This window comes from Pleurodeles waltl, chromosome 1_1 (genome assembly GCF_031143425.1).
Source record: "Pleurodeles waltl isolate 20211129_DDA chromosome 1_1, aPleWal1.hap1.20221129, whole genome shotgun sequence".
Lineage (NCBI taxonomy): Eukaryota > Metazoa > Chordata > Amphibia > Caudata > Salamandridae > Pleurodeles > Pleurodeles waltl.
Genome location: NC_090436.1, coordinates 221,509,447 through 221,537,431, shown reverse-complemented (window position 1 = coordinate 221,537,431; position 27,985 = coordinate 221,509,447). Strand labels below are relative to the sequence as shown.

Below are 27,985 nucleotides of genomic sequence, written 5' to 3'. Positions count from 1 at the left end.
CAGCATGATTGGTGAAAAATCTCATTTTACCAAATAAGTCTCTAAACTGGGAATACCGCCTGTTGAAATGTAACCTCCTAATGAAGGAACAAAAAGTCAAAGTAAGGGAACTGCGTGAAGAGTATAAGAGGGCAACCCTGTAATTCGAGAGACTCTACGGCCATCTGGAACATAATCCACAGGTTAAGCAATGACAACTCTGCTCTAAATGAAGCAAATATGTGAGGAAGGATGGACGCAACACCTACAAAAACATTACTCAGCAAGGCAAGAAGGTCCCTCTGCTACCACAATGGAAGGGACCCAACAAGCTGCAGCAGCCCCCTAACTCAGATCCGCCCGACAAGGCAAGAAGAGACCTTTGTAAGCATGGTGGAATGGATCCAACAAGGCTGCAGCAGCCCTCAGACTCAGAACCTTCTAGTAAGGCAGTACCTAGAAGGAGACATGTCTACGCAAAAAGAGCTGGGTGTGTTTGAGATGAAGCAGACAAATAGGTAGCAAGTTGAAATGAACTCAAAATAATTAGAAACAATAATACCAATGAGCTATTCTGATGGCACCCCAGGTGCGAATGACCTCCACCGTGCCCTGTACAAAATTAATCTAGCATCGGCAAAAAAACTTTGCCTACTCTCTAGTGCTGTGAACCTCCATCAAGCAGTTCAGGACTCCGGGCATGGATCAATAATCCACCCAATCTTTAAAGGGAGTAACATAGGTGACCCAGCAAATTACCACCTCATAGCCCTGCTTGAAGTTGCGGCCAGGCACTACCTAACCTTAGTGCTACAAGACCTGCAAGAATGGATGGTTAATTTGGCATTCATTCCTTGCAATCAAGCAGGATTTCGCTCCGACCAAGGAACTCTGTCAAACCTTGCCACCGTGACTCTGTATTGAGAAGGCCTTTGGCTCAAAATCAACTTTACGTTCATGTTTCATTGGAATTCAGGCAGCATTCGCTGGGGTCCCCCAAAAATTATTTTGGGAAAGACTCACCTCCCTTGGGATACTTTTGAAAATCTTTTGAGCTATTCAACTTCTATAACAAAAAACTGGCAGCGTATAAATGTATGGAATTGCTCAGAACTCTTGCTGTATTGAAACAAAATGTGTGTGCTTGCCCCCCCTTACTTTTTAACATCTACCTATTAAGCCTATCTATAGAATTTGATTACATAAGTGCCCACCCACCAAATCTCAGGGGCCTTCGTCTCAAGCATGTGCTTTACGCAGATGATCTGCTCCTGATGAGCATGACCTCCGCAGGTTTGCAAAGGCTTCTAGTTGCACTATCAAGTTTCATCAAGTGTCATATGAGGGGAAAAGTGCCCCCCTTTGTCATGGTTAAACCCCCAGTCCACTTGTCACCTGATATCTGATGCTAACTTGACTGAGTGTGTGCTGGGATCCTGCTAACCAGGCACCAGCACCTGTGTTCTTTGCCTAAACTGTACCATTGCGTCCACCATTGACACACCCCTGGCACACAGCTAAATCCCTTGTTAAAGGTACCTGTGGTACCAAGGACCCTGTGGCCAGGGAGGATCTCTAAGGGCTGCAGCATGTATTATGCCACCCTAAGGGACCCCTCATCACGCCCATGCACACTGCCATTGCAGATTCTGTGGGTTGGTGAGGAGAAAAAGATAAAGTCGACATGGTATCCCTCTCTGGGTGCCATTCCCACAAAACATTGCCTGGGTAAGTCACCCTTCTAGCAGGCCTTACAGCCCGAAGGCAGGGTGCACTATACCACCGGGCATAGCTGCATGAGCAATATGCCCCTACAGTGTTAAAGTCCATTCTTAGACATTGTAAGTGCAGTATGGCCATATTGTGTACATGACCTTAGAGTTTGTCAGTACAAACTACACAGCTCCGTGATGGCTTCACTGAAGACTGGTAAGTTTAGTGTCAAACTTCACAGCTCAGAAAACCCACACTGATGACAGTATTGGATTTATTGAAAAATGCACACAGAGGTCATCTTAGAGATGCCCCCTGTATTTCACCCAAACCTTAAGTGTGAGGCTGACTGGTCTGTGCCAGCCTGCCACTAACAGACACGTTTCTGCACCCATGGGTGGGGAGCCTTTGTGCTCTTGTGTTTCAGGGACAAAGCCTGATCTGGGTGGAGATGCTTCACACCTCCCTCCCGCCCCCTTGCAGGAATAGCAACACTGGGTGGTTAGCCTCAAAGGCTCCTGCCGTTTGTTCTGCTGCCACTGGGTACTCCAGACAGTAGAGATGCCCATTCCCCGAACCAAGCCCCACTTTTGGCGGCAGATCTGGCAGGAGAATTGGTAAACACCAGGAGGAGTGTCCATCCCAGCTGGGACCGCCCAGCGCTGAGGTGAATCCATCCTGGCAGAATCCTCCATCTTGTTTTGGAGGATGTTAGTCAATAGGGTTAGGAATGTGCCCCCCCTCCCCAAAGAGGAGTGGGCACAGGAAGGGTGTAGTCACCCTCAGGGTAAGTAGTCATTGGCTACTGACCTCTGTAACGTCCCTAAATCTAGTATTCTAGGGGCACCCCTGAACCCTGTTCTTTAGATTTCTGGTGACCAGAAAGAAGGAGGACTGAAGAGCTGCACCAGCAGAGAAGACTTCAGACGACAACTGACTTGGCCCCAGCCCTACCCATCTGTCTGCAGCTTCAAGACTCCTGCTACAAAAAGGTGACTCATCCTGCCAGGCCAGCGACCTCTACAAACCACCAGAGGACTGTCTGCCTAACCAAGGACCAAGATCTCTGGCGTACAGCAACCCTTTCAAACAAAGAACCCTCTTAGAAGGACTCCAGACCCTCCCGGATTTTCTACTCTGCACCACACACCCAAGGCCCGCGTCCAGGTCATCCACCGGTCCATAGAAGGTCCCCAGGCCATTCCAACTTCGAGTCCGCCCTGGATTTGACCTCTCCTGACCAACACGACGATGCCTGCAGCCTAAATTCAGAGGACCTCCCTGACTGCGACCGGCTCCGGTGAAGATTTCCCAACGTCTAAAGGGACCCCTGCTCCTGCAGCCCCCTGGCCTTGGGGAGCCCAACCGATGGTCCAGCAACGTCCTGTGGGCTCTCTACTTAACTGTCCAGCTGTTGGTCTTCTTCAGCTGACTCCCTGTACCAAGCCTGCAGCATCTTTGTGACCCCTAGGGTTCCTCTATTGAAAAGCATTGGCTGTCCAGAGCTGTGTTTGCACCTGCCCACCCCAGTGCCTCTGAGGGTGAGTGTTTGATGCTGATCTGTGGAACCAGGTGCTGATCTAAACCCCCCCCCAGGTCTGTGCCATGAAGTTGCGGGTACAAGCCGTCTAAGTGCCCCCAGTCTCAATAGGATTCCATTCGGTCCCCGACACCAACTTTGACCTTTGCATCCGGCCGGCCCCATGTTGCTGGTGGTGCACCATTGGTGTAGCCATAAACTTTGACCTTTGGACACCTTAACCCTCGAAGACTGGGATCGTAAGCCAGTACTGCAGATTGTGTTATCACTTTTCCTCCCCTAGGACTGCATTGCTTTCTGTGAGAAAATGCAATGTCTATTTTTGAAATTGAAAAGTATTACTTACCTGAAAACTGTTGTTTCTGTGAATTCCAAACAAAGGGCATTTGATACTTGAAAGTGATACATTCTTGAAACTGTGCGTACCTGCAACAAAGATCCTTTTGGTTCTAAAAATAAAGTAATAAAGTATATTTTTGATACATAGAACATTGGCCTGAAGGTAGTCATTGAGGGTGTGCCTTATTTCTTGACTGTGCATGTACAACAAATGCTTAACACTACCCTCTGATAAACCTAACTGCTCCACCACACTACCACACAACAGAGCATTAACATTATATATTTTAGCTTCTGTAAAGCCTCTGGGGATCCACTGGACTTTGTGCACACTATACCTTACTTTGGTATAGTATATACAGAGCCAGCTTCCTACAGCATAAACTAGAAATGAATTATATAAAAAACAAAAGTGGTGAAATTCAGCAAGAAAAATAAAACCCCTGGAGCACGGTTGATAAGTGTCAGAATCAAAATGTACATACCTTGGAATATTATTCAACCCAACAGGCGCCTTTAATGCACAAATTGATTCAGTGAAATCCAAAGCTGCCTCCCTAACGTTCAGTTTTAACACCCTTTTGAATTCTTTACAAGGTCTAACCCTGGGACCACTGCACAAGGTAATGGGGTCTCGTATGGGTGCAAAATACTGGTGGGAATAAAGGTTTGAAAGGCTGCTGTACCTACTAATCGCTAAATATTATTGGTCAGTACAAAGGCTTCCTAACTATACAACTCAGGCTCAACTACGCCTTGAGCTAGCCCTGACAAAACAATTGCCGCAAAGTGTTCCCTTTAAGAAATGTGCCACAGATTTAGCATGGCAGAGGGCAGTGCAATAGCAGCATGCGTTTGGCTCGAAATTAATCCGCTAAAATTAAAGTCCGTCTTTAGATGCAGTCGCACCGTCACCCTGCAATTGCTGCTAGCCTCTGAATTGTGGAGCAAAAGGACCTCATCTGCTGAATTTTAAGATTCTCAACAGATCTGCTTGACTTTTCTGTATGCAAGAAAATAAAGTGAACCAGGCCAAGCTCAGCCATGCCTGGCAAAGCATTAACTCTTATGTTTCCTTAAAGCCACAAGCATATTTCAAACTGGGATTTCCACATCACCTCAAACCTAATTAATGCACCTTCGTTTAGGCTTCCAGCTAACCTTAGATGAATTTCTTCCTTGGCTAAAACCAGCACAGATAAACTGCAGACTCAGTGGTGCAGAGAAAGAAACATGAATGCACATCCTTTGCCTCTGCCCGGCCATGTTCTCAGGCAGCAGAAAAATATTGCGGGGAGCCTTCAGTCAGTTAGCACTTCGAACATGCAGGCAAGCCATTATTGCAGAACTCAGCCCGTAAACTCACAGCTTAAAATCAGCCTGGTAAAATTCCTTGGAATTTTCGAAGCTAGAACAAAAAGCAACATGGATGAAGTAGAGGCCCCATATAGTACTGGCAAGAAGTACAGGTCTGTTTCAGCTCACTAAACTTATACAAATAGAGGCAAACCACGGAGTCTGACAGACCCGGCTCGTGGTTGTAAATAAAAATAATGACCAACAACACTGTAGACCTGCTCAGCAAGTACCAACAATAGGACCCGCAAAGAAAAGTCCTTGAAACATGCACAAATACTTTGAAACTATCTGTACTGTATAGCCATGTCTATGAAAATCACCTCATACATCCTTTTAAACACACAGTCACTTTGTACTTTCATAAACATTCAGCGCCAAGAAATTCACTTTTTTATAAACTTTTTTTGCAGGCATAAAATGTTATTGCTCTTTTTTATATATTCTTGCCAGTGTAATGGTTTTAGTTAACTATGCACTTTGATAATAAAAAACATAAACATGCCTGTCCTTTGACAATAAGATCAACAAGGCAGAAATGAAAACATTTTATAGAAATCTCTGCCTTTGTATTTTGTATGTAGTTCTAGAGATTAACTTAAAAATGTGATTTTCATTTGTGATATAATTGAATAGGCTAACTAACTCATAAAACTCTGTTTTAGGGTAAATGTTTGCACTTTTTATCATTTAAATCTAGTCCGTAAAGTAAAGCCTGTAAATAATTTACTAGCAAAGTTCATTGATGCCAACGCTAATCACATATTCGTACATTATAACACTAAAACATGCTCTTGAGTTAAAATTTAAATACACATAGAAAATTGGTTGTTCTAATACTAATCATTTCTTAAAATATTAGGCTGAAAATGCTTACAGGAGTGAATAAACCTACTCAACTGATTTAATCATTTCTTTGTTGGTCTTAAGTTCAGGCGCTCACTTGCGTCCATGAAAACGTGACAGTGCATCCTAGTTATTAAAATAAAAACACAGTCGAATTCATAAAGACAGATGACCCACAATTTAAACTGATTGGACAATCTAAATGGCCTAAGACTCTCCCCATTGTGCACAGTATTCCTTCAAGTAAACAAAAAAAATGGCGCTGTTTTCTCCGTCCACCCAATATACTAAGATTTATCATTTAGGTACTTGTCAGCATGGACCTATATCGACAATGCCAGACACACACTACCGACTCAGCTATTTTCTCCATGAATTTAGTCCCCGACAAGAAAATGGGATTGAAATTCCACTTAACCAACTAATAACAGCCGGCCTGCTTAGCGTATGTTCAGTGACCTAAGAATGTTTTTCAAGAACATTCTCCTGTATTCTGACAATGCCGGGCACACACAAAAAACATGTACAAGTGACTCTTGTTTGTACCCACAAAGTCGACAAGAATGTCACTGTGCTTGCTGTCTCTATGAAGGGACCATGTCTTTGGTTTCCATCATAATAAATCGAAAAAACATAAATTGATGTTTCAATGACTGGGTGAAGGGTATTGCTAGATAATCCTGAGCCCGTAGAGATTTGTATGATGTTAATTTGGTCCAGGCATGATGTCTTCTTGAGAGCGTGTGTTTGTCAGTGGTTGAAGACAGCAACCTAGTGGCACCATTTGCCTTCGGGTAAAACTCCACTTTACCCAGACTCTTGTCCCATGCTTCTTGCAAGCCTTGTTCCTTAGTGGAGGTGTTTAAGTGATGACCCCATGTGCCTTTATCGTTACAATGCAGTTGCTCTTCAATTTCAATCCTGCATAGGTTGTTGATGGTACCAGTCTTTGCTGCTCGCCTTCTCCAACAAAATTTAATATAGGCACATTTACTCTGATGTTCATAATTTTTCAGACCAAATTCTAAGCATACCTCAGCCGGGGATCTGAAATACTGATTTGTAAACCTTTGTTTGAACTTGGTTATAGAAAGCTGCTTCCTTACCCAGCATTATTTCGGCCCCATAAGTAACAGTGGGCATTAGCTGTGCTGCCATAACAGAAAGCAGATGATTATATGACGGGCATCTCAATTTTTGTTTTAATAATTTGAATCCGTGGGTCAAGGAATGGGCCTTAGCTTGAGCAGCAGCAAGCTGCGGTTTAAAGGTCAAGAGATGATTAAATGCGTAAATGCTTGACATTCAAAAAGTAAATTTACACTTGTAAATTGATTGATATAATATTTTGCTGTAAGGGTGCAATGTTTAACGTGGATTTATCATACTTCAGGGACCGGTCTGGGTGTTCTGTGGCAGGGATGTCATGGAAAATGTAGAAACATGTACAAATGTATGTGTTAGCAGGTGGTCACCAACAGTTGGCGCCTTGTTCTCCCTTGAAATGGTCGGGTTTTTGTAAAGGAGTAAAACCATTCCCTCTGTTGGAGCGGACTGTGAACCATCTCAAATGTGGTGCAGGATTTGGGGAAGTGCAATTCCACCAATCCGTTTGGTCTCCTATTTATTTAATTGCGCTTTTCTCCATTAGCTCAAGTGAAACTCGCCTCTGTGCCGAAGTTAATTAGGTACTCAAAAAACCTTTCTAGGAGTGGTTTGTGAAGTTCATAATCCCTCACCCTTGCAAGGTGTAACTTTATGATTTTGTTTGTCAATTCATGTCTTACACAATGCATAAGATGTAAGCATATGGTATTTTTCTCCTTTACAGGAATTTCAAGATCAGTTGAAGGTCACAAGTTTCAAAGACCTGGTGATCAGAGACAAGGAGCTAACCGGGGCACTTATTGCTTCCCTCATCAACTGCTACATCAAGGATAATGCCACTGTGGATGGCATAAGCTCTCATTTGCAGGACGTCTGCCCACTTCTGTACAGCACGGATGATGCAGTTTGTTCCAAGGTACCAAAATTATAAATGCATGTCACAACTAATTATTTGATTAGTTATCTTCAGCTTTAAGAAGTCTGTAACTAAAAGCCTCTTGTGAACCATTCCAAGACTTAGTGTCCACCCGTTCTTTATCCTCGGTTAGCTTTATTGTCGCTCTTATTTGCTTCTTATTCAATGGCTTTCCCTCTTCTCTTTGTTTTCATCCCTCCCATGGAGCATAGACCCTTTACCATTCTTTTGTTTGGATAACTTGTATCATTCTGCTACTCAGAGAACTACTACTTTGTTTTTCTTTAAGCATTTTAGGAGAGTGCATATATGTTTGAGCTCTCTCCCTGTTGTTTTGCTTACCTCCTCAAATACTTCTCCCATTTCTGCCTGCCCCCCCAACCCACTCTCATGTTCTGATTTACCTATTGGTTCCACCCCTACCACACACTGTGTCCTTCGTGTTGCTCCCTTTTCTTCCCAACCTCAATTGTTTTTCTTTTTAGTTTTTAATTAATCCCCCACCCCCATTTCCATTGTTCCCACCTCCCAGTTACCTTGTCATGACAGATTGAAGAGTTACACATAGGCCTGCTTTTTAAATCCCTCTCGACTCCCTCCAGTGCACCTTCAGGCCTCAAGGAATAGAGATACCATCCACTTGGGATACTGCTAGAAGGTTCACCCTTGATGCCAGGTGGACAATCCACAGTTAACTTGCCTCCGGCTCATGTTCTTACTCCACTGCCATAACCCGCACCAGAAGTGAATGATTATGACCCAGGTGTTGAGTTCCTTCAGCTCAATGAAGGGAACAATTGGTACAACAACTTACAGGGGGCTAGTGGCCATAGTCCTGCCCCGGAGACTGTTCCCTTTTCTCCTCCTGAACTGCCCACCGAGGAGTCAGCTTCCTGCACCATGATAATGCGTTAGGGCGGATGAAGTTCTTGACCTCCAACTTCCAACATTGGAGCTTAAAACCAATGTCTTAGTAGAAGTTTGTCAACTAGTGCAAACATCTTCTAAGCCTCTTCTCCCCTCCTAATGAGGCACTAACCGATACATTGTTGGGTGGTTTGGACCAAAACATACTCTGGTCCCCTAGTTAATAGACAAGCTGCCAGGTATCCTTATTCTGCCCCTTGCAACACAGCTTTTCTTTCACAGCCTTTCTCACCCAAAAGCCTAGTGATGCAAGCTTTTATGAGCCATTCTAATCCCAACACATCTCCTACTACTCCCTGACTGGGAGTCTGAGCGAGTGGAAACATTAGGCAAATGTGCCTCTTTAACTACCAGCTTGGCCCTTCGATCTGTTAATGACAACTTATTGTTGGGCCATTATTCACACTTTCGTTGGGATTTGGTGGCACAAGTCCTCCGTAGTGTGCCAGAAGGCCTTTGGTCTGTTGTCTCGCAGGCAATTCAAGATGATTATAATGCTGGCAAGTTCTTTATTGTGGTTGCACACCACTGATACCATTGGGGGGCCAGAGACTGCGATTCACTGGGTTCTTCAGTGACGTCCAGCCCTCCCTAATGGACATGTACTTTGTTGGGACTTGACTGTTTGGGGAGAAAGTTGACTGATCTGAAGCGTTTTAAGGGAGAGCAGGACTACCACTCGCTTTCTGGGCCTTTCCACTCCACCTCGCCAACTACAGCAGTTCCATTGCTTCTTCTGCAGCTTTGGCCACAGTGGCCCATGCTGCCAACCTGTCCAACCCCCACAGTGAACCCTGCAGTTTTGCGGTAGCGGCCATGGTTCTGACTGCCAAGGTCAGCACACCACTCAGACTGATGCCCAATGGTAGCATTGGAAGTATATGGTGTCAATCTTATATATCCTTCCTGCCGGCCTATCAGCACTACGTGCATTTTGTGTTGGGAGAGGAGCATTTTCAGTTCTCTGTACTCCTCTTTGGTCTCACTAGTGCCCCTCAGATGTTCAGTGGCAGCACTCCTTGAGAGGTCTGGGGTACCAGTTTTTCCCTACTTTGGCGACTGGCTGTTGAAGGCAGGTTTACACCAGGCAGTCATCAACTATTTCCAGATTATGGTGAACCTCCTGCGATTTAGGGGGTTAACTGTCAACGAGCCAAATTGTCACCTGACTCCTTCTCGGACGCTCCCTTATATCGGAGCCACTCTCACCTTGGTTCAGTTTTATGCCTTTCCTGCAGGAAGGAGTCCAGGGCATTTAGGCTGTGACCCCAGTCTTTTAGCTTTGGTTCTGGATTTCAGTGAGGTTGGCTCTGAGACAGCTGAGTCTGATGGTCTCCTGAATCCTACTGGTTGAGCACACCAGGAGGCATTTGCGGGCTGTGCTGTGGGATCTGAATTCTCAGTGGGCCCAACATCAAGGGGACCTCTTCGACCATGTTCAGATTTCGGAGCAAACTGCAAAAGGTCTGTAGTGGTGGTTACTGGACTGTAATTGGGTCCGACCCCATTCTCTTCCCCACCCAGAGCTGACAGTGGTGATAGATTGTAAGGAAATGCCTCCTTGGCATGGTTACCCCCTAACGTTTTGCCTTTGCTGATGCTAAGTTATAATTTGAAAGTGTGCTGGGACCCTGCTAACCAGGCCCCAGCACCGGTGTTCTTTCCCTAAACTGTACCATTGTCCCCACAATTGGCACAACCATGGCACTCAGGTAAGTCCCTTGTAACTGGTACCCCTGGTACCAAGGGCCCTGATGCCAGGTAAGGTCTGTAAGGGCTGCAGCATGTCTTATGCCACCCTGGGGACCCCTCACTCAGCACATGGACAGTGCCTTACAGCTTGTGTGTGCTGGTGGGGAGAAAATGACTAAGTCGACATGGCACTCCCCTCAGAGTGCCATGCCAACCTCACACTGCCTGTGACATAGGTAAGTCACCCCTCTAGCAGACCTGACAGGCTTAAGGCAGGGTGCACCATACTACGGGTGAGGGCATATGTGCATGAGCACTATGCCCCTACAGTGTCTAAGCAAAACCTTAGACATTGTAAGTGCAGGGTAGCCATAAGAGTATATGGTGTGGGAGTTTGTCAAACACGAACTCCACAGTCCCATAATGGCTACACTGAAATCTGGAAAGTTTGGTATCAAACTTCTCAGCACAATAAATGCACACTGATGCCAGTGTGCAATTTATTGTAACATACACCCAGAGGGCATCTTAGAGATGCCCCCTGAATACCTACACGACTTCCAGTGTAGGTTGACCAGTTTTTGCCAGCCTTCCACACACCAGACATATTGCTGGCCACATGGGGAGAGTGCCTTTGTCACTCTGTGGCCAGGAACAAAGCCTGTGCTGGGTGAAGGTGCTTCTTACCTCCCCCTGTAGGAACTGTAGTTACAACAGGGCTACACCCCTTTTGTTACAGCGCCCCAGGGCATCCCAGGTAGTGGAGATGCCCGCTCCTCCGGCCACTGCCCCCACTTTTGGCGGCAAGGCTTGAGGAGATAATGAGAAAAACAAGGAGGAGTCACCTACCAGTCACGACAGCCCCTAAGGTGTCCTGAGCTGAGGTGACCCCTGCCTTGAGAAATCATCCATCTTGAGTTTGGAGGATTCCCCCAATAGGATTAAGGATGTGCCCCCCTCCCCACAGGGATGAGGCATAAAGAAGGTGTAGCCACCCTCAAGGACAGTAGCCATTGGCTACTGCCCTCCCAGACCTAAACACACCCCTAAATTCAGTATTTAGGGGTGACTCAGAATCCAGGAAATCAGATTCCTGCAACCTGAACTAAAAAGAAAGACTGCTGACCTACAAGCCTCCAGAGACGACCAAAGACAACAACTGCTTTGGCCCCAGCCCTACCGGCCTGTCTCCTGACTCGAAAACCTGCAACCAGCGACACATCCAACAGGGACCAGCGACCTCTGAAGCCTCAGAGGACTGCCCTGAATCCCAGGACCAAGAAACACCCGTGAGCAGCGGCTCTGCTCAACAATCAGCAACAAATTTGCAACTTTTCTACAGCTTCAAAGACCTCACTCTTCCCACCGGAAGCGTGAGACTTCACACTCTGCACCAGGCGCCCCCGGCTCGAGATCCAGAGAACCAACACCACCGGGAGGAGTCCCCGGCGACTGCGACCCCGTGAGTAGCCCGAGACGACCCCTTTGGACCCCCACAGTGATGCCTGCAGAGAGAAACCAGAGGCTCCCGCTGACAGCGTCTGCCTGTAACAAGGGACCCGACGCCTGGACCAAGCACTGCACCCGCAGCCCCCAGGACCAGAAGGAATCGAACTTCATTGTAGGAGTGACCAACAGGCGACCCTCTGCCTAGCCCAGGTGGTGGCTGGCTTGAGAAGCCCCCCTGTGCCCTGCCTGCACCGCTAGAGTGACCTCCGGGTCCCTCCATTGAATCCAATACAAAACCCGACGCCAGCTTTGTACGCTGCACCTGGCCGCCCCTGTGCCGCTGAGGGTGTGTTTTGTGTGCCTACTTGTGTCCTCCCTCAGTGCTCTATAATACCCACCTGGTCTGCCCTCTGAGGACGCAGGTACTTACCTGCTGGCAGACTGGCACCGGAGCACCCCTGTTCTCCATAGGCGCCTATGAGTTTTGGGCACCTCTTTGACCTCTGCACCTGACCGGCCCTGAGCTTCTGTTGTGGTAACTTTGGGGTTGCCTTGAACCCCCAAAGGTGGGCTGCCTATGCCCAGGAACTGAGACTTGTAAATGTCTTACTTACCTCACAATCTAACCAATATTTACCTCACCCAGGCCCTGTTGATTTTTGCACTGTCTACTTTTAAAATAGCTTATTGCCATTTTAACAAAAACTGTATATGTTATTACTCTAATCCAAGGTTCCTAACTTACCTGTGTATAGTACCTTGCATTTTATGTATTTACCTCAAATCTTGACCTTGTGGTTCTAAAAATAAATTAAGAAAATATATTTTTCTATATAAAAACCTATTAGCCTGGAGTTAAGTCTTTGACTGTGTGTTCCTTATTTATTGCCTCTGTGTGTACAACAAATGCTTAACACTACCCTCTGATAAGCCTACTGCTCGACCACACTACCACAAAATAGAGCATTAGAATTATCTAATTTTGCCACTATCTTTTCTCTAAGGGGAACGCTTGGACTCTGTGCATACTATCTCTTACTTTGAGATAGTATATACACAGCCAACTTCCTACACCCCCACTTTTTTTTTTACCTGATATGTGATGTTAACTTGACTGTGTTCTTACCCTAAAACTATACCATTGTTTACACTGCTGGCACACAGCTAAGCCCCAGTGGTACCAAGGGCCCTGTGGCCAGGGAGGGTTTCTAAGGGCTGCAGCATGTATTATGCCACCCTAAAAGGGTCCCTCACCAAACACATGCACACTGCCATTGCAGCTTGTGTGTGTTGGTGGGGAGAGAAAAGAAGTCGACAAGCCCCCCCCCCGGGTGCCATGTCCGCAAACCACTGCTTGTGGCATAGGTAAGTCACTCTTCGGGCAGGCCTTACAGCACTAATGCAGGATGCACTATACCTCAGGTGAGGACATAGCTGCATGAGCAATATGCCCCTACAGAGTTTACGTCCATTCTTAGACATTGTAAGTGCAGTATGGCCATACTGAGTACATGGTCTGGGAGTTTGTCATTACAAACTCCACAGCTCCATGATGGCTCCACTAAGAACTGGGAAGTTTGCTATTAAACTTCTCAGCTCAAAAAACCCACATTGATGCCAGTGTTGTATTTGGTAAAAAATGCACACGGTGGGCATCTTCGAGATGCCCCCTGTATTTCACCCAGCTTTCTAGTGTGAGGCTGACGGGTCTGTGCCAGCCTGCCACTAACAGACAAGTTTCTGACCCCATGGACCCCATGGGGTGAGTGCCTTTTGCTTTCAGGGGTCAGGGGCAAAGCCTGCTCTGGGTGGAGGTGCTTCACACCTCCCTCCTGCAGGAACTGTAACACTTGAACGTGAGCCTCACAAGGCTCCTGCCTTTTGTTACACTGCCCCAGGGCACTGCAGCTAGTGGAGATGCCCCCTTTGGACCATGCCCCCTTTTGGCGGCAGGTCCGGCGGGAAAATTAGTAAACACCAGGAGGAGTGGTCAGCACAGCTGGGACCCTCCTTTGGGTGCCCAGAACTGAGGTGAACCCCTCCTGGCAGAATCCTCCATCTTGGTTTGGCCATTGGCTACTGTCCTCTGACGCCTGTAGCACCCCTAAATCTAGTTTTTAGGGGCACCCCGAACCGTGCTCTTCAGTTTCCTGGAGACCTGAAGGAATAAGGACTGAAGAGCCGCAGTAGCAGAGAAGTCTCCAGACGACAACTGACTTGGCCCCAACCCTACTGGCCTACCTGGAGCTTCAAGATTCCTGCTACAAAAAGGCAACACATCTGACCAAGATCTCCTGAGGACAGATGCCCTGTCCACAAAGAAACCTCCAAGATGGACTCCAGAACTGCCCCAAATCCGCAAGTCCTGCTGACTCTGCACCCATTGCCCATGTCCCGTGTCGAGGTGACCCACTGGTCCAGAGAAGGCCCCCCCCCAGGTGATTCCGACCTCGAGTCCACCTTGAGTTGACCCCTCCTGACCAACACGACGCCAGCAGCCTAAATCCAGAGGACTCCCCTGACTGCGACCGCCTCCGGCGAGGATTTCCAGATTCCTAAAAGTTCCCCTGCACCTGCAGCCCACTGGCTTTGGGGAACCCAACCGACGGTCTAGCAACGTCTTTGTGACCCCCGGTATATTTTTGATACATAAAGCATTGGCCTGGAGTTAATTATTGAGTGTGTGCCTCATTTCTTGACTGTGTGTACAACAAATGCTTAGCACTACCCTCTGATAAGCCTAACTGCTCGTCCACAGTCTCACAAAAGAGAGCATTACTATTATCTGCTTTAGGCTCTTTAAAGCCTCTGGGGATGCACTGGACTCTGTCTGCACCATACCTTACTTTGGTATAGTATATACTGAGCCAGCTTCCTACACATGAGACTCATGTATGCCTTTCTGCCAATAACACTCCTTCTCAGAGTTCTCAAGAAGATCAGGCCAGACCAGGCTCAAGTCATCCTAGTGGATCCGGATTGGACACAGAGAGTATGGTATCCAGAACTCCTGGGTTTGAGCATACGCCCTCCGATGAGGCTTCCCATCCAGGAGTTCTGAACCTGGGCCTTTCTCAATTTCCATCTATGCTTTGAGATAGACCAGTGACAGCTGAAAAACTTTAACACTCTTCCAGCGGTGGTTGAGGTATCCCTCAACAAAAGATATGTACTTCTTTTGTTGGAACAAATTTGTGGCTTAGAGTGGTAATCTCCAGATTAACTCTTCCAAGCCAAATTATCTGATTTTCTGTTATTTGTTCTGTCTCTTGCTTGGCAAGTGATATGATTTTTTTTTTAAAGGAGTGCAACATTTTTCCCTCTTCTGTTTTTGTCATGCCCCAAAGTGATCCTAATTTTGTCCTGACTTACCTGTTCTCACCCTATTTGAGCCGCTTCACAGCTGTTTCATACTGCTCCTTACCATCAGACTGTTCCTCGTTGCCATCACCTTGGTACATAGAGCTTCAGGCTGCAGACAGAGGAATGCTTCCTGCCCAAATGTTTTGGTGCAGTTTTACGTTGGTCAATTCATCCCCCTCTTCTAAAGAGGAGGACGGACTTCATTGTTTGGGTTCCAAAAGCGTGATGAACTTCTACATATATTGTACCAAAGACTACCAGGTGGAGTGGACAGTACGCTCTTTTTGGGGTTCTCTGGAGCAATAAATGGAAAGCCATTGCAGAAGAGAACCACTTCTCACTGGATTGTGCTCTACATTAAGATCTGCTACGCACTGGGCAAAAAGCAGCTTCCAGAAGGACTGTGTGCTCCATCTACCAGCTGCTACTACTGCATTGGCATGCGGCGTCCCTGTCCTAGACATTTGCCAGGTGGCTATGTGGTCATCCCCTTTTTCATGATGCATGTTTGCAAGGACAGTCAAGTTCGCCATGAGTTTTGCTTTGGAATCTATTCAGAAAGTGAGTAATCTGCAGCTAGAAGTATCTATCAGAAGAACAAGTTACTTACCTTTGGTAACGCTCTTTCTAGTTAACACTCTAGATGCAGATTCCTTACCGACCTCCTCCACCCTGTGGTGTGATTGGACTCATTTCCATTATTAAGATCCCAAGTCTAGAAATCTGCACACTGTGTACCAATATGCTTTAGGGCTCCGCACCTGATGATAAGGAAGCAACTGCTGTTAGTATGCAGGAGTGACACCTATTTAGATCCTGCATGTCTGTTCCAGTCCACAGCGGAGCTGCATGACATCTCCTTCTGGTGTGCAGAAGTAATGCTCAAAAGTTTCCAGGTCCAGTCTAACAACTGGGGATTATTCCAAAGTTGAGGAATCTGCAACTGTACACATACTATCATAAGGAGTGTTAACGAAGGCAAGTAACTTGTTCATTTTTAAAATTTTGGGGGGGGATCAACCCCTCCTTTTTTTTTTTTTTTTTTTTTTTTTATGTAACTCAAAATGTATTTAACATTTCAAGCGGCAGCTGGCATTTTGAAATCATCATAAATAGAAAAGTGTCACCTGCATTATCCAGTAGATGATTTACTGAATAACAAGGCTGCATGGCGTAATGCCACTTTCATGATCATTCACACGTTTTCATGTTTTTTTTTTTTGTCGATGCTATGCAACATCGATGTAAAGCATTTTCGTTAAAAAGCTTTGGCCAAGCCAGTTGGTCACAAAGGCTAGACCTATTGGCTTTGCCAGTGCTTAAATTTATAGCAGCATTACTTGGATGAGTGTGTATCACATGCAGATTGGGTAGGTGTTGCATGTGTAAACTGGACCACCATTTTTAAAACTCACATTATTTACATTACAAAAAGATATCTTTTCACATTTTAAGACCAATAGACTACCTGTTGTAAAGAATTGAATCCATGCCTCAGAATATACAGCATTGATTAGAAGAAAGTTGTATGGCATTATGGTTCTAAGCAGTCTCTACTTGGGGGGGGGCCATAGGGGGGCAGCAGGGGAGCAAACGTTATGGAATACTCATTTACAGGTTGTGACGTTAAGCAAAGGTGGTCTATTAAAATCCATTCTATTGTAAATAAGGAAGGTCACTATACCAAATAGTGAACATTCTTTTAGCTAAAAGGAAAGGTTGTGAAGTGAAAATACATGGTAAAAAATTAGCCATATGTGTATCATGATCACTAGGTAATCATAGCATTTCTGAGCAGTTAGTGTATAAGGGCCAGTAGTATGATTCTGAATGTCATATAATTTCCCTTGTCCTTATCCCTGTTGTATATACATTCTGTAAGGAAATACCTTTTTTTGTATGGACACTCAGGTTTTTTTGACTGATGCTGCTGGTTTTGTGACTCAGTCCACTGAGGCGTACTAACCAGACCTTAGTGCCCTGACCCCAAAAGGTGTATGTTAGTCATACCTAATTGGCCTAGGCTAACTTATCTGTAAGTCCCTAGTATATGGTACCCAGGGCATGCACGTTAGAGGGTCATCCCAAGGATTGCTGGCTGGTTGTGCCACCCTGGATGTGACAGGCATAACAAGTCTCCCAGTCCACCACTGCAGAATGGGAGAGCATTTTTAAAGTGCTATCCCAACATTGACATTTAAAAGAATGGTAAAGTAATATTTCGCCCTGCAGTATGCAAAGTGTGTGCTCCCGGCAGGGTGAGGCATATTTCATGCGCGGAGCAGGTACTTTGCAAATTCTGGCAGTACAATTGTGAAACTGTTCATTTTACTATGGAAAGACTTGGTTGCCCCATTGGTGAGTACAGGGTTACATGCTGACCCTTCAGCTGTGCTTACTCCTGAATGGTGCAGCCAAAGTTGATACTCCAAGGTGTCAAACAACTCTTCACATTAAGCCCAACTGATCTTCAAGTTGCAATTAACGTAACTTCTGACTGTGTGCAACTTTAGTAAAGCTGCTACTTTGTTGCCTTTGGTGTTCTTTGCCCTCAGCGGTTGAACATGGGGGTTTGTCTGTTAGACAGATATCACGCATCCAGGGGAGATGTGCTAATGACTCCCAGGAAAATAGACAATAGAGAGCTGCACTGGAGAGAGGTGTTACACCCTGCCCCTCCCACCCCCTGAGGAAGCGACACGAATGTTGGCCCTAAAGGCTAGCATTGGAGCTGAAGCAGCCTTTGAAGTGCAAATGTGAAACACCTGAGAAAGAGAGGTGAATCTTGTTGTCAAACTAGTTTTTCAGTCTTGTTTAACTTACTTGGTAGCCATATCTTTTTGTTGGGCTAGGGAGCTCTGGATGCAAAGAGATAGGTTCTGCCATACTGGGAGTAAGATAAATGGTGCATTTTGGGATAGCCAGATGCCACACTGTAGGAGGCTGGACTGGCTTGTAGTGAGTACCAAGGGGTACTTACACCTTGCACCAGGCCCAGGTATCCCTTATTAGTGTATAGGGTGTCTAGCAGCTTAGGCTGATAGATAATGGTAGCTTAGCAGAGCAGCTTAGGCTTCACTAGGAGACGAGTGAAGCTCTTACAGTACCACTAGTGTCATATGCACAATATCATAAGAAAACACAATACACAGATATACTAAAAATAAAGGTACTTTATTTTTTATGACAATATGCCAAAAGTATCTCAGTGAGTACCCTCAGTATGAGGATATCAAATATACACAAGATATATGTACACAATACCAAAAATATGCAGTATAGTATTAGAAAACAGTGCAAACAATGTATAGTTACAATAGGATGCAATGGGGACACATAGGGATAGGGGCAACACAAACCATATACTCCAAAAGTAAAATGCGAACCACGAATGGACCCCAAACCTATGTGACCTTGTAGAGGGTCGCTGGGACTGTAAGAAAACAGTGAGGGTTAGAAAAATAGCCCACCCCAAGACCCTGAAAAGTGAGTGCAAAGTGCACTAAAGTTCCCCAAAGAGCACAGAAGTCGTGATAGGGGAATTTTGCAGGAAAGACCACAACCAGCAATGCAACAACGATGGATTTCCAGACGAGGCTACCTGTGGAACAAGGGGGCCAAGTCCAAAAGTCACGAACAAGTTGGGAGTGGGCAGATGCCCAGGAAATGCCAGCTGTGGGTGCAAAGAAGCTGCTACTGGACAGTAGAAGATGAGGATTCTGCGCGAACGACAAGGGCTAGAAACTTCCCCTTTGGAGGATGGATGTCCCACGTCGTGAAGAGTCGTGCAGAAGTGTTTTCCTGCAGAAAGACCGCAAACAAGCCTTGCTAGCTGCAAAGCTCGCGGTTAGGGTTTTTGGATGCTGCTGTGGCCCAGGAGGGACCAGGATGTCGCCAATTGCGTCAGGGGACAGAGGGGCGCCCAGCAAGACAAGGAGCCCTCTCAGAAGCAGGCAGCACCCGCAGAAGTGCCGGAACAGGCACTACGAAGTGGAGTGAAACGGTGCTCACCCGAAGTTGCACAAGAGAGTCCCACGCCGCCGGAGGACAACTCAGGAGGTCGTGCAATGCAGGTTAGAGTGCCGTGGACCCAGGCTTGGCTGTGCACAAAGGAAATCTTCGTGGAGTGCACAGGAGCCGGAGTACCTGCAAAACACGCGGTTCCCAGCAATGCAGTCTGGCGTGGGGAGGCAAGGACTTACCTCCACCAAACTTGGACTGAAGAGTCACTGGACTGTGGGAGTCACTTGGACAGAGTTGCTGAGTTCAAGGGACCTCGCTCGTCGTGCTGAGAGGAGACCCAGAGGACCGGTGATGCAGTTCTTTGGTGCCTGCGGTTGCAGGGGGAAGATTCCGTCGACCCACAGGAGATTTCTTCGGAGCTTCTAGTGCAGAGAGGAGGCAGACTACCCCCACAGCATGCACCACCAGGAAAACAGTCGAGAAGGCAGCTGGATCAGCGTTACAGTGTCGCAGTAGTCGTCGTTGCTACTTTGTTGCAGTTTTGCAGGCTTCCAGCGCGGTCAGCAGTCGATTCCTTGGCAGAAGGTGAAGCGAGAGATGCAGAGGAACTCTGATGAGCTCTTGCATTCGTTATCTAAGGAATTCCCCAAAGCAGAGACCCTAAATAGCCAGAAAAGAGGCTTTGGCTACTTAGGAGAGAGGATAGGCTAGCAACACCTGAAGGAGCCTATTAGAAGGAGTCTCTGGCGTCACCTGCTGGCCCTGGCCACTCAGAGCAGTCCAGTGTGCCAGCAGCACCTCTGTTTCCAAAATGGCAGAGGTCTGGAGCACACTGGAGGAGCTCTGGGCACCTCCCAGGGGAGGTGCAGGTCAGGGGAGTGGTCACTCCCCTTTCCTTTGTCCAGTTTCATGCCAGAGCAGGGCTGAGGGGTCCCTGAACCGGTGTAGACTGGCTTATGCAGAAATGGGCACCATCTGTACCCATGAAAGCATTTCCAGAGGCTGGGGGAGGCTACTCCCCCCCCTGCCTTAACACCTTTTTCCAAAGGGAGAGGGTGTAACACCCTCTCTCTGAGGAAGTCCTTTGTTCTGCCTTCCTGGGCCAAGCCTGGCTGGACCCCAGGAGGGCAGAAACCTGTCTGAGGGGTTGGCAGCAGCTGCAGTGAAACCCCTGAAAAGGCAGTTTGGCAGTACCCGGGTCTGTGCTAGAGACCCGTGGGATCATGGGATTGTGCCAACTATGCCAGGATGGCATAGAGGGGGCAATTCCATGATCATAGACATGTTACATGGCCATATTCGGAGTTACCATTGTGAAGCTACACATAGGTAGTGACCTATATGTAGTGCACGCGTGTAATGGTGTCCCCGCACTCACAAAGTCCGGGGAATTGGCCCTGAACAATGTGGGGGCACCTTGGCTAGTGCCAGGGTGCCCACACACTAAGTAACTTAGCACCCAACCTTTACCAGGTAAAGGTTAGACATATAGGCGACTTATAAGTTACTTAAGTGCAGTGTAAAATGGCTGTGAAATAACGTGAATGTTATTTCACTCAGGCTGCAGTGGCAGGCCTGTGTAAGAATTGTCAGAGCTCCCTATGGGTGACAAAAGAAATGCTGCAGCCCATAGGGATCTCCTGGAACCCCAATACCCTGGGTACCTTAGTACCATATACTAGGGAATTATAAGGGTGTTCCAGTAAGCCAATATAGATTGGTAAAATTGGTCACTAGCCTGTTAATGACAATTTGGAAAGAAATGAGAGAGCATAACCACTGAGGTTCTGATTAGCAGAGCCTCAGTGAGACAGTTAGTCATAACACAGGTAACACATACAGGGCACACTTATGAGCACTGGGGTCCTGGCTGGCAGGGTCCCAGTGACACATACAACTAAAACAACATATACAGGGAGTGCAGAATTATTAGGCAAATTAGTATTTTGACCACATCATCCTCTTTATGCATGTTGTCTTACTCCAAGCTGTATAGGCTCGAAAGCCTACTACCAATTAAGCATATTAGGTGATGTGCATCTCTGTAATGAGAAGGGGTGTGGTCTAATGACATCAACACCCTATATCAGGTGTGCATAATTATTAGGCAACTTCCTTTCCTTTGGCAAAATGGGTCAAAAGAAGGACTTGACAGGCTCAGAAAAGTCAAAAATAGTGAGATATCTTGCAGAGGGATGCAGCACTTTTAAAATTGCAAAGCTTCTGAAGCGTGATCATCGAACAATCAAGCGTTTCATTCAAAATAGTCAACAGGGTCGCAAGAAGCGTGTGGAAAAACCAAGGCGCAAAATAACTGCCCATGAACTGAGAAAAGTCAAGCGTGCAGCTGCCACGATGCCACTTGCCACCAGTTTGGCCATATTTCAGAGCTGCAACATCACTGGAGTGCCCAAAAGCACAAGGTGTGCAATACTCAGAGACATGGCCAAGGTAAGAAAGGCTGAAAGACGACCACCACTGAACAAGACACACAAGCAGAAACGTCAAGACTGGGCCAAGAAATATCTCAAGACTGATTTTTCTAAGGTTTTATGGACTGATGAAATGAGAGTGAGTCTTGATGGGCCAGATGGATGGGCCCGTGGCTGGATTGGTAGACGCCAGCAAGGTGGAGGTGGAGTACTGGTTTGGGCTGGTATCATCAAAGATGAGCTTGTGGGGCCTTTTCGGGTTGAGGATGGAGTCAAGCTCAACTCCCAGTCCTACTGCCAGTTCCTGGAAGACACCTTCTTCAAGCAGTGGTACAGGAAGAAGTCTGCATCCTTCAAGAAAAACATGATTTTCATGCAGGACAATGCTCCATCACACGCGTCCGAGTACTCCACAGCGTGGCTGGCAAGAAAGGGTATAAAAGAAGGAAATCTAATGACATGGCCTCCTTGTTCACCTGATCTGAACCCCATTGAGAACCTGTGGTCCATGATCAAATGTGAGATTTACAAGGAGGGAAAACAGTACACCTCTCTGAACAGTGTCTGGGAGGCTGTGGTTGCTGCTGCACGCAATGTTGATGGTGAACAGATCAAAACACTGACAGAATCCATGGATGGCAGGCTTTTGAGTGTCCTTGCAAAGAAAGGTGGCTATATTGGTCACTGATTTGTTTTTGTTTTGTTTTTGAATGTCAGAAATGTATATTTGTGAATGTTGAGATGTTATATTGGTTTCACTGGTAATGATAAATAATTGAAATGGGTATATATTTTTTTTTTGTTAAGTTGCCTAATAATTATGCACAGTGATAGTCACCTGCACACACAGATATCCCCCTAACATAGCTAAAACTAAAAACAAACTAAAAACTACTTCCAAAAATATTCAGCTTTGATATTAATGAGTTTTTTGGGTTCATTGAGAACATGGTTGTTGTTCAATAATAAAATTAATCCTCACAAATACAACTTGCCTAATAATTCTGCACTCCCTGTATACAGTGAAATATGGGGGTAACATGCCAGGTAAGATGGTACTTTCCTACACACACTTTCCAGGAAGAGGTCATCCTACCCTGGGAGCATTTAGTAAGCATGAACACTGCACCCAGAATAACTCAGATGTGAATTCGACTGGAAAAAGGATTGATGAAGGACTGCCCTTCTGCACCATAGAAACACAGGAGGAAACAGGGAGGATGCGTCGGTGTGGACTGCACCTGTTGAATCTTGTGACAAGCAAAAGAGAGGGACTTTGACTGCTGTGTCCTGCTTGAGGAGGTTTTGTCTCCAGAGCCCAGCCAAAGCAAAGAGACTCCATGGGTCAGATGGTGTGTTCATAGCACAGAGCCACAACAGCTGAGAACCCTGCTGGGGCATGTTGGTAGGCCAGAATCTTTAAGCTGCTGCCACCTGCCACCATGCAACAGCAGAGATCAAGACCCAGTGCTCAAAGCTGCACCCAAGTTTGCTGAGCCCAGGAGAGTCATCAGAGAGCAGCTTAGTCGCTCAGAAGCCAAGTTATCACTGAGGGAAGGATTTGGCTATGACCACAGTGCCGGACGACTGGTAGCCCAGTGGCTACTGGACTTCAACCAACACAGAGACGAGTTTGAGTGGTTTTGACCCAATGACCAGGACCGTCTCACTCCCAACGTGGAGCGAGAAATAGCCGCAGGTAGACCCCTTTCGACTGCACCCAATCCACAGCATCCTTAAGCATCTTCAACATTCTTCATCCCTTGTATCAGAACCACTTCCATAGGAAACCACTGCAACAGATAGAAGTGCCTGGAACTGACTGAGTATACTTCCCCTCCTGAGGTAACTGATTCTGAGGACCATGGCTGGGCCCCCTGACTGGATCCTTAGTAGAGTTGGTTGCCTAAAGTAAATAAGTGACACTATTAAAACTAGCGCAACATTTTGGTGAAGAAGGTTCTACGTGTCAAATTTGTTGAATTTGCCACTGCTTGTTTGCATTTTAGTGAAATGCCTTGAATTACTACACCTTGTACATTTTATTTCTCCAGAATCTTATGGTAAATCTTTTTTTATTGTGATGTCTAAAAATACATAAAAATGCAGTTCATTTTTATAATTAGGTGTTTGACATCTTGGGTGTCTTGTTGATTTCTTCTTTGTTTTTGTAGTGTTTAAATGCTTCGCACTTGTTCCTTTGTCTAAGCCTTGCTGCACAGATCCACAGTTACCCAGGGTCAAGCTGAAGGTTTGACAAACAAGCTCTACTGGTCCTAAAGGGGTTGGTTAAGTGTATTACATGTTGAAATCGCACACCCACACAATATAATACTCCCCCCTATTTCCTCACAAATTCCATTTATATTATGGGGATTCAGTACTTTTCTTTCAAAATCAATAATTCCTAAACTGTAGAATGTATGGCCTACTCCATAAGTTTGAGTTTTGTTTTCCCCATATTGTGCTGTGCCCTAACCCTAAACCCCATCTCTAATGCTACTCTCATCACCTCACCGATAATGTTATGTATCCTACCCCATCCTCTGCCTGTAACCTTATTCCCATCATGTATCAGTTACTATTAATAAAACAAATAGTAAGCGTAACCCACTTTTTTTTGTATCCGTAGCACTAACGCAAGTACATTTTGTAACCATAGCACTGACCCTTTCCTAATCCTTAACCTTTGTCCATACCTTCCCTCTTTCCTTTACTCTTATTCTAGTTTCCTTAACATTAACTCTATTTAAAAGTCTTTCTACATGTTTTTCCTGTTTTTCATAAATAATTTGTTTTCATACCTGTTAGACTTCTCATCCTTGGCATGGTCTCTCCTAACCTTTTGCCTCTGTTTCTCAGGTTGTTGATCTGTGCTGGACTCTGTTTTAGCTGTTTTTGATACGCTGGGCACTTTACCACTGTTACCCAGTGCTAAAGTACAAGTGCTCCTATGTAAAGCGTATGTGTAATTGGCTTTCCATGATTGGCATATTTGATTTACTAGTAAGTCCCTAGTGCACTGCACTATAGGTGCCCACAGCCTGTAAATCAAATGCTACTAGTGGGCCTGCAGCACTGGGTGTGGCACCCACATGAGTGAGCCCTGTAAACATGGCTCAGACCTGCCACTGCAGTATCTGTGTGTGCAGTTTTAACCTGCCAATTCGACTTTGCAAGTATACCCACTTGCCAGGCCTAAACCTTCCCTTCTCTTGCATGTAAGGCACCCCTAAGGTAGGCCCTAGGTAGTCCCATGGCAGGGTGCAGTGTATGTTTAACCCCTACGGTGCCTCCCCGTCCTGCACCCAGGAACTGGGGGGAGCGCTAGCGCTCCCCCCATGGGCTCCCCTTCCACCCCCAATCCCCCCCCCCCTTTGACATCAAGAAACCTCTAGGTGCCAGGGCAAATTTAGTTTTTGTGTTTATTTTTTTATTTATTTTTTTAGAGATGGGGAGCGACCCATTAGGCAAGGGTCGCTCGGGGCAGATCGGCCGATTTTAGGTCAATCTGGCCCCAAGGGGGGCAGAAACCACTAGGCACCGGGGATTTTTGCACCAATGTCACGCAAGGGGAGCGACCCCATAGGCAACGGTCGCTACCGGGGGGTCTGGGGGGTTATATTTATTTTAGGACATTTCTGCCCCCCCTGGGGCAGGCTGAGCTAGAGGCCAAAATCTACAGGTAGGCACTTTGCAAAAGACACCTCTGTTTTCTGTCAAAAATTGTGATGTGTCCATGTTGTGTTTTGGGGCATTTCCTGTTGCGGACGCTAAGCCTACCCACACAAGTGAGGTATCATGTTTATCAGGAGATTTGGGGGAACGCTGGGTGGAAGGAAATTTGTGGCTCCTCTCAGATTCCAGAACTTTCTGTCACCGAAATGTGAGGAAAATGTGTTTTTTTTAAACCAAATTTTGAGGTTTGCAAAGGATTCTGGGTAACAGAACCAGGTCAGAGCCCCACAAGTCACCCCTCCTTGGATTCCCCTAGGTCTCTAGTTTAAAAAAATGAACAGGTTTGATAGGTTTCCCTAGGTGCCGGCTGAGCTAGAGGCCAACATCTACAGGTAGGCACTTTGCAAAAAAGACCTCTGTTTTCTGTCAAAAATTGTGATGTGTCCACGTTGTGTTTTGGGGCATTTCCTGTCGCGGGCGCTAGGCCTAACCACACAAGTGAGGTATCGTTGTTATCGGGAGACTTGGGGGAACATAGAATAGCAAAACAAGTGTTATTGCCCCTTGTCTTTCTCTGCATTTTTTCCTTCAAATATAAGAGAGTGTGTAAAAAAGACGTCTATTTGAGAAATGCCCTGTAATTCACATGCTAGTATGGGCACCCCGGAATTCAGAGATGTGCAAATAACCACTGCTCCTCAACACCTTATCTTGTGCCCATTTTGGAAATACAAAGGTTTTCTTGATAGCTATTTTTTACTCTTTATATTTCAGCAAATGAATTGCTGTATACCCGGTATAGAATGAAAACCCACTGCAGGGTGCAGCTCATTTATTGGCTCTGGTTACCTAGGGTTCTTGATGAACCTACAAGTCCTATATATCCCCGCAACCAGAAGAGTCCAGCAGACGTAACGTTATATTGCTTTAAAAAATCTGACATTGCAGGAAAAAGTTAGAGTAAAACGTAGAGACAAAATTGCTGTTTTTTTCACCTCAATTTCAATATTTATTTTTTTCAGTTGTTATTTTCTGTAGGAAACCCTTGTAGGATCTACACAAATTACCCCTTCCTGAATTCAGAATTTTGTCTACTATTTAGAAATGTTTAGGTTTCTGGGATCCAGCATTGGTTTCACGCCCATTTCTGTCAATGACTGGAAGGAGGGTGAAAGCACAAAAAAATCGTAAAAATGGGGTATGTCCCAGTAAAATGCCGAATTTGTGTTGAAAAATTGGGTTTTCTGATTCAAGTCTGCTTGTTCCTGAAAGCTGGGAAGCTGGTGATTTTAGCACTGCAAACCCTTTGTTGATGGCATTTTCAGGGAAAAAACCACAAGCGTTCTTCTGCAGCCACTTTTTCCCATTTTTTTTAAAAAAAAACGAATTTTTCACTGTATTTTGGCTAATTTCTTGGCCTCCTTCAGGGGAACCCACAAAGTCTGGGTACCTCTAAAATCCCTAGGATGTTGGAAAAAAAGGACGCACATTTGGATTGGCTAGCTTATGTGGACAAAACGTTATGAGGGCCTAAGCGCGAACTGCCCCAAATAGCCAAAAACTAGACCTGGCACAGGAGGGGGAAAAGGCCTGGCAGCGAAGGTGTTAAGGTAGGACATATACTAATGTGTTTTATATCTCCTAACACTAAAATACAGCCAAATTCGGTTTTCTCTGTGCAAGCCCTATCTCTCTCATAGGTTAATATGGGGGCTGCCTTTAAATATTATTAAAGTGCAGGTTCTATTTGGGAGCAGATAGAAATTTTGAGTTTAGGGTCTCGGAACTCACATTTTAAAAAGACATCTTTTGATAAAGGTTGTTTTTAGATTGTGTTTGAAAGTGCCACTTCTATAAAGTAGGCATTTTCTTGCTTAAACCATTCTGTGACTCTGCCTGTTTGTGGATTCCCTGTCTGGGTCAATTTGACATTTGGGCTGTTTGCACCTCTCCTCTAGACAGTGACACAAAGGGAGCTGGGGTGTAGCCTGCATATCCTGATCTGCCATCTGTGCTGGTTGGGAAGGGAGGAGTGGTCACTTACACCTGAATGGGCTGTCCCTGCCCTTACACAATGCAGTCTCCAACCCCCTGGTGTGGGGGTATGTCTGGGGCCTGGCCTGGGCAAGGCAGGATCTTACAAATGAGAGTGTCTTTCCTTTGAAGTTTGCCTATTTCAAAGGCAGAAAGGAGTATAAGTAGTGACCCAAAAACCCCTGGAAATTAGATCACTTCTGGAATCAAGAGGAACCTCTGCCAAGGAAAAGAGCTGAGGAGAACTGCTGCCCCTACCTGTGACCGTGCTTTTTTGGGCTGTCCTGCAGTTGCTGCCTCTGTCTGTGATAGGGGACAAAGACTGGACTTTGTTGTGCATTCCTACTTGAGTATAATCTCCAAAGGCTTGAATTGAGCTTGTCTCCTGTTGTTGAAGTCTTACGGCCATCAAAGACTTCCCCTGCCAGCACCTTGACTCTCTGCTGAGACTGCTGCCCTGCCAAGTGGTGCCCTATCCCAGTCCCTGGGCCCTTGAAAGGTGAAGTTGGCAGACAACTGAAAATCCACGCACAGAACGTCATGTGGTCGTATTTGTTTATATGTGTAGCCAGTACGTTTTTAAACATGAAAATAGTTTTTAAACTTAAATGTATAGAACATATGAAATGAGCACACCACTTATGGACACTT

The 27,985-nt window shown here is 46.0% G+C and overlaps 1 protein-coding gene across 2 annotated transcripts in view; it reads left to right on the top strand.

Annotated features, from left to right (window-relative positions):
- Positions 1 to 27,985, top strand: part of NUP155 (nucleoporin 155) — a 546,729-nt gene that overhangs the window by 235,269 nt on the left and 283,475 nt on the right. For both annotated transcript variants that reach the window (XM_069221247.1, XM_069221245.1), the window contains one exon: positions 7,605 to 7,796. In XM_069221247.1, the coding sequence (XP_069077348.1) occupies positions 7,605 to 7,796 (192 nt within the window). The remainder of the gene's footprint in view (positions 1 to 7,604; positions 7,797 to 27,985) is intronic.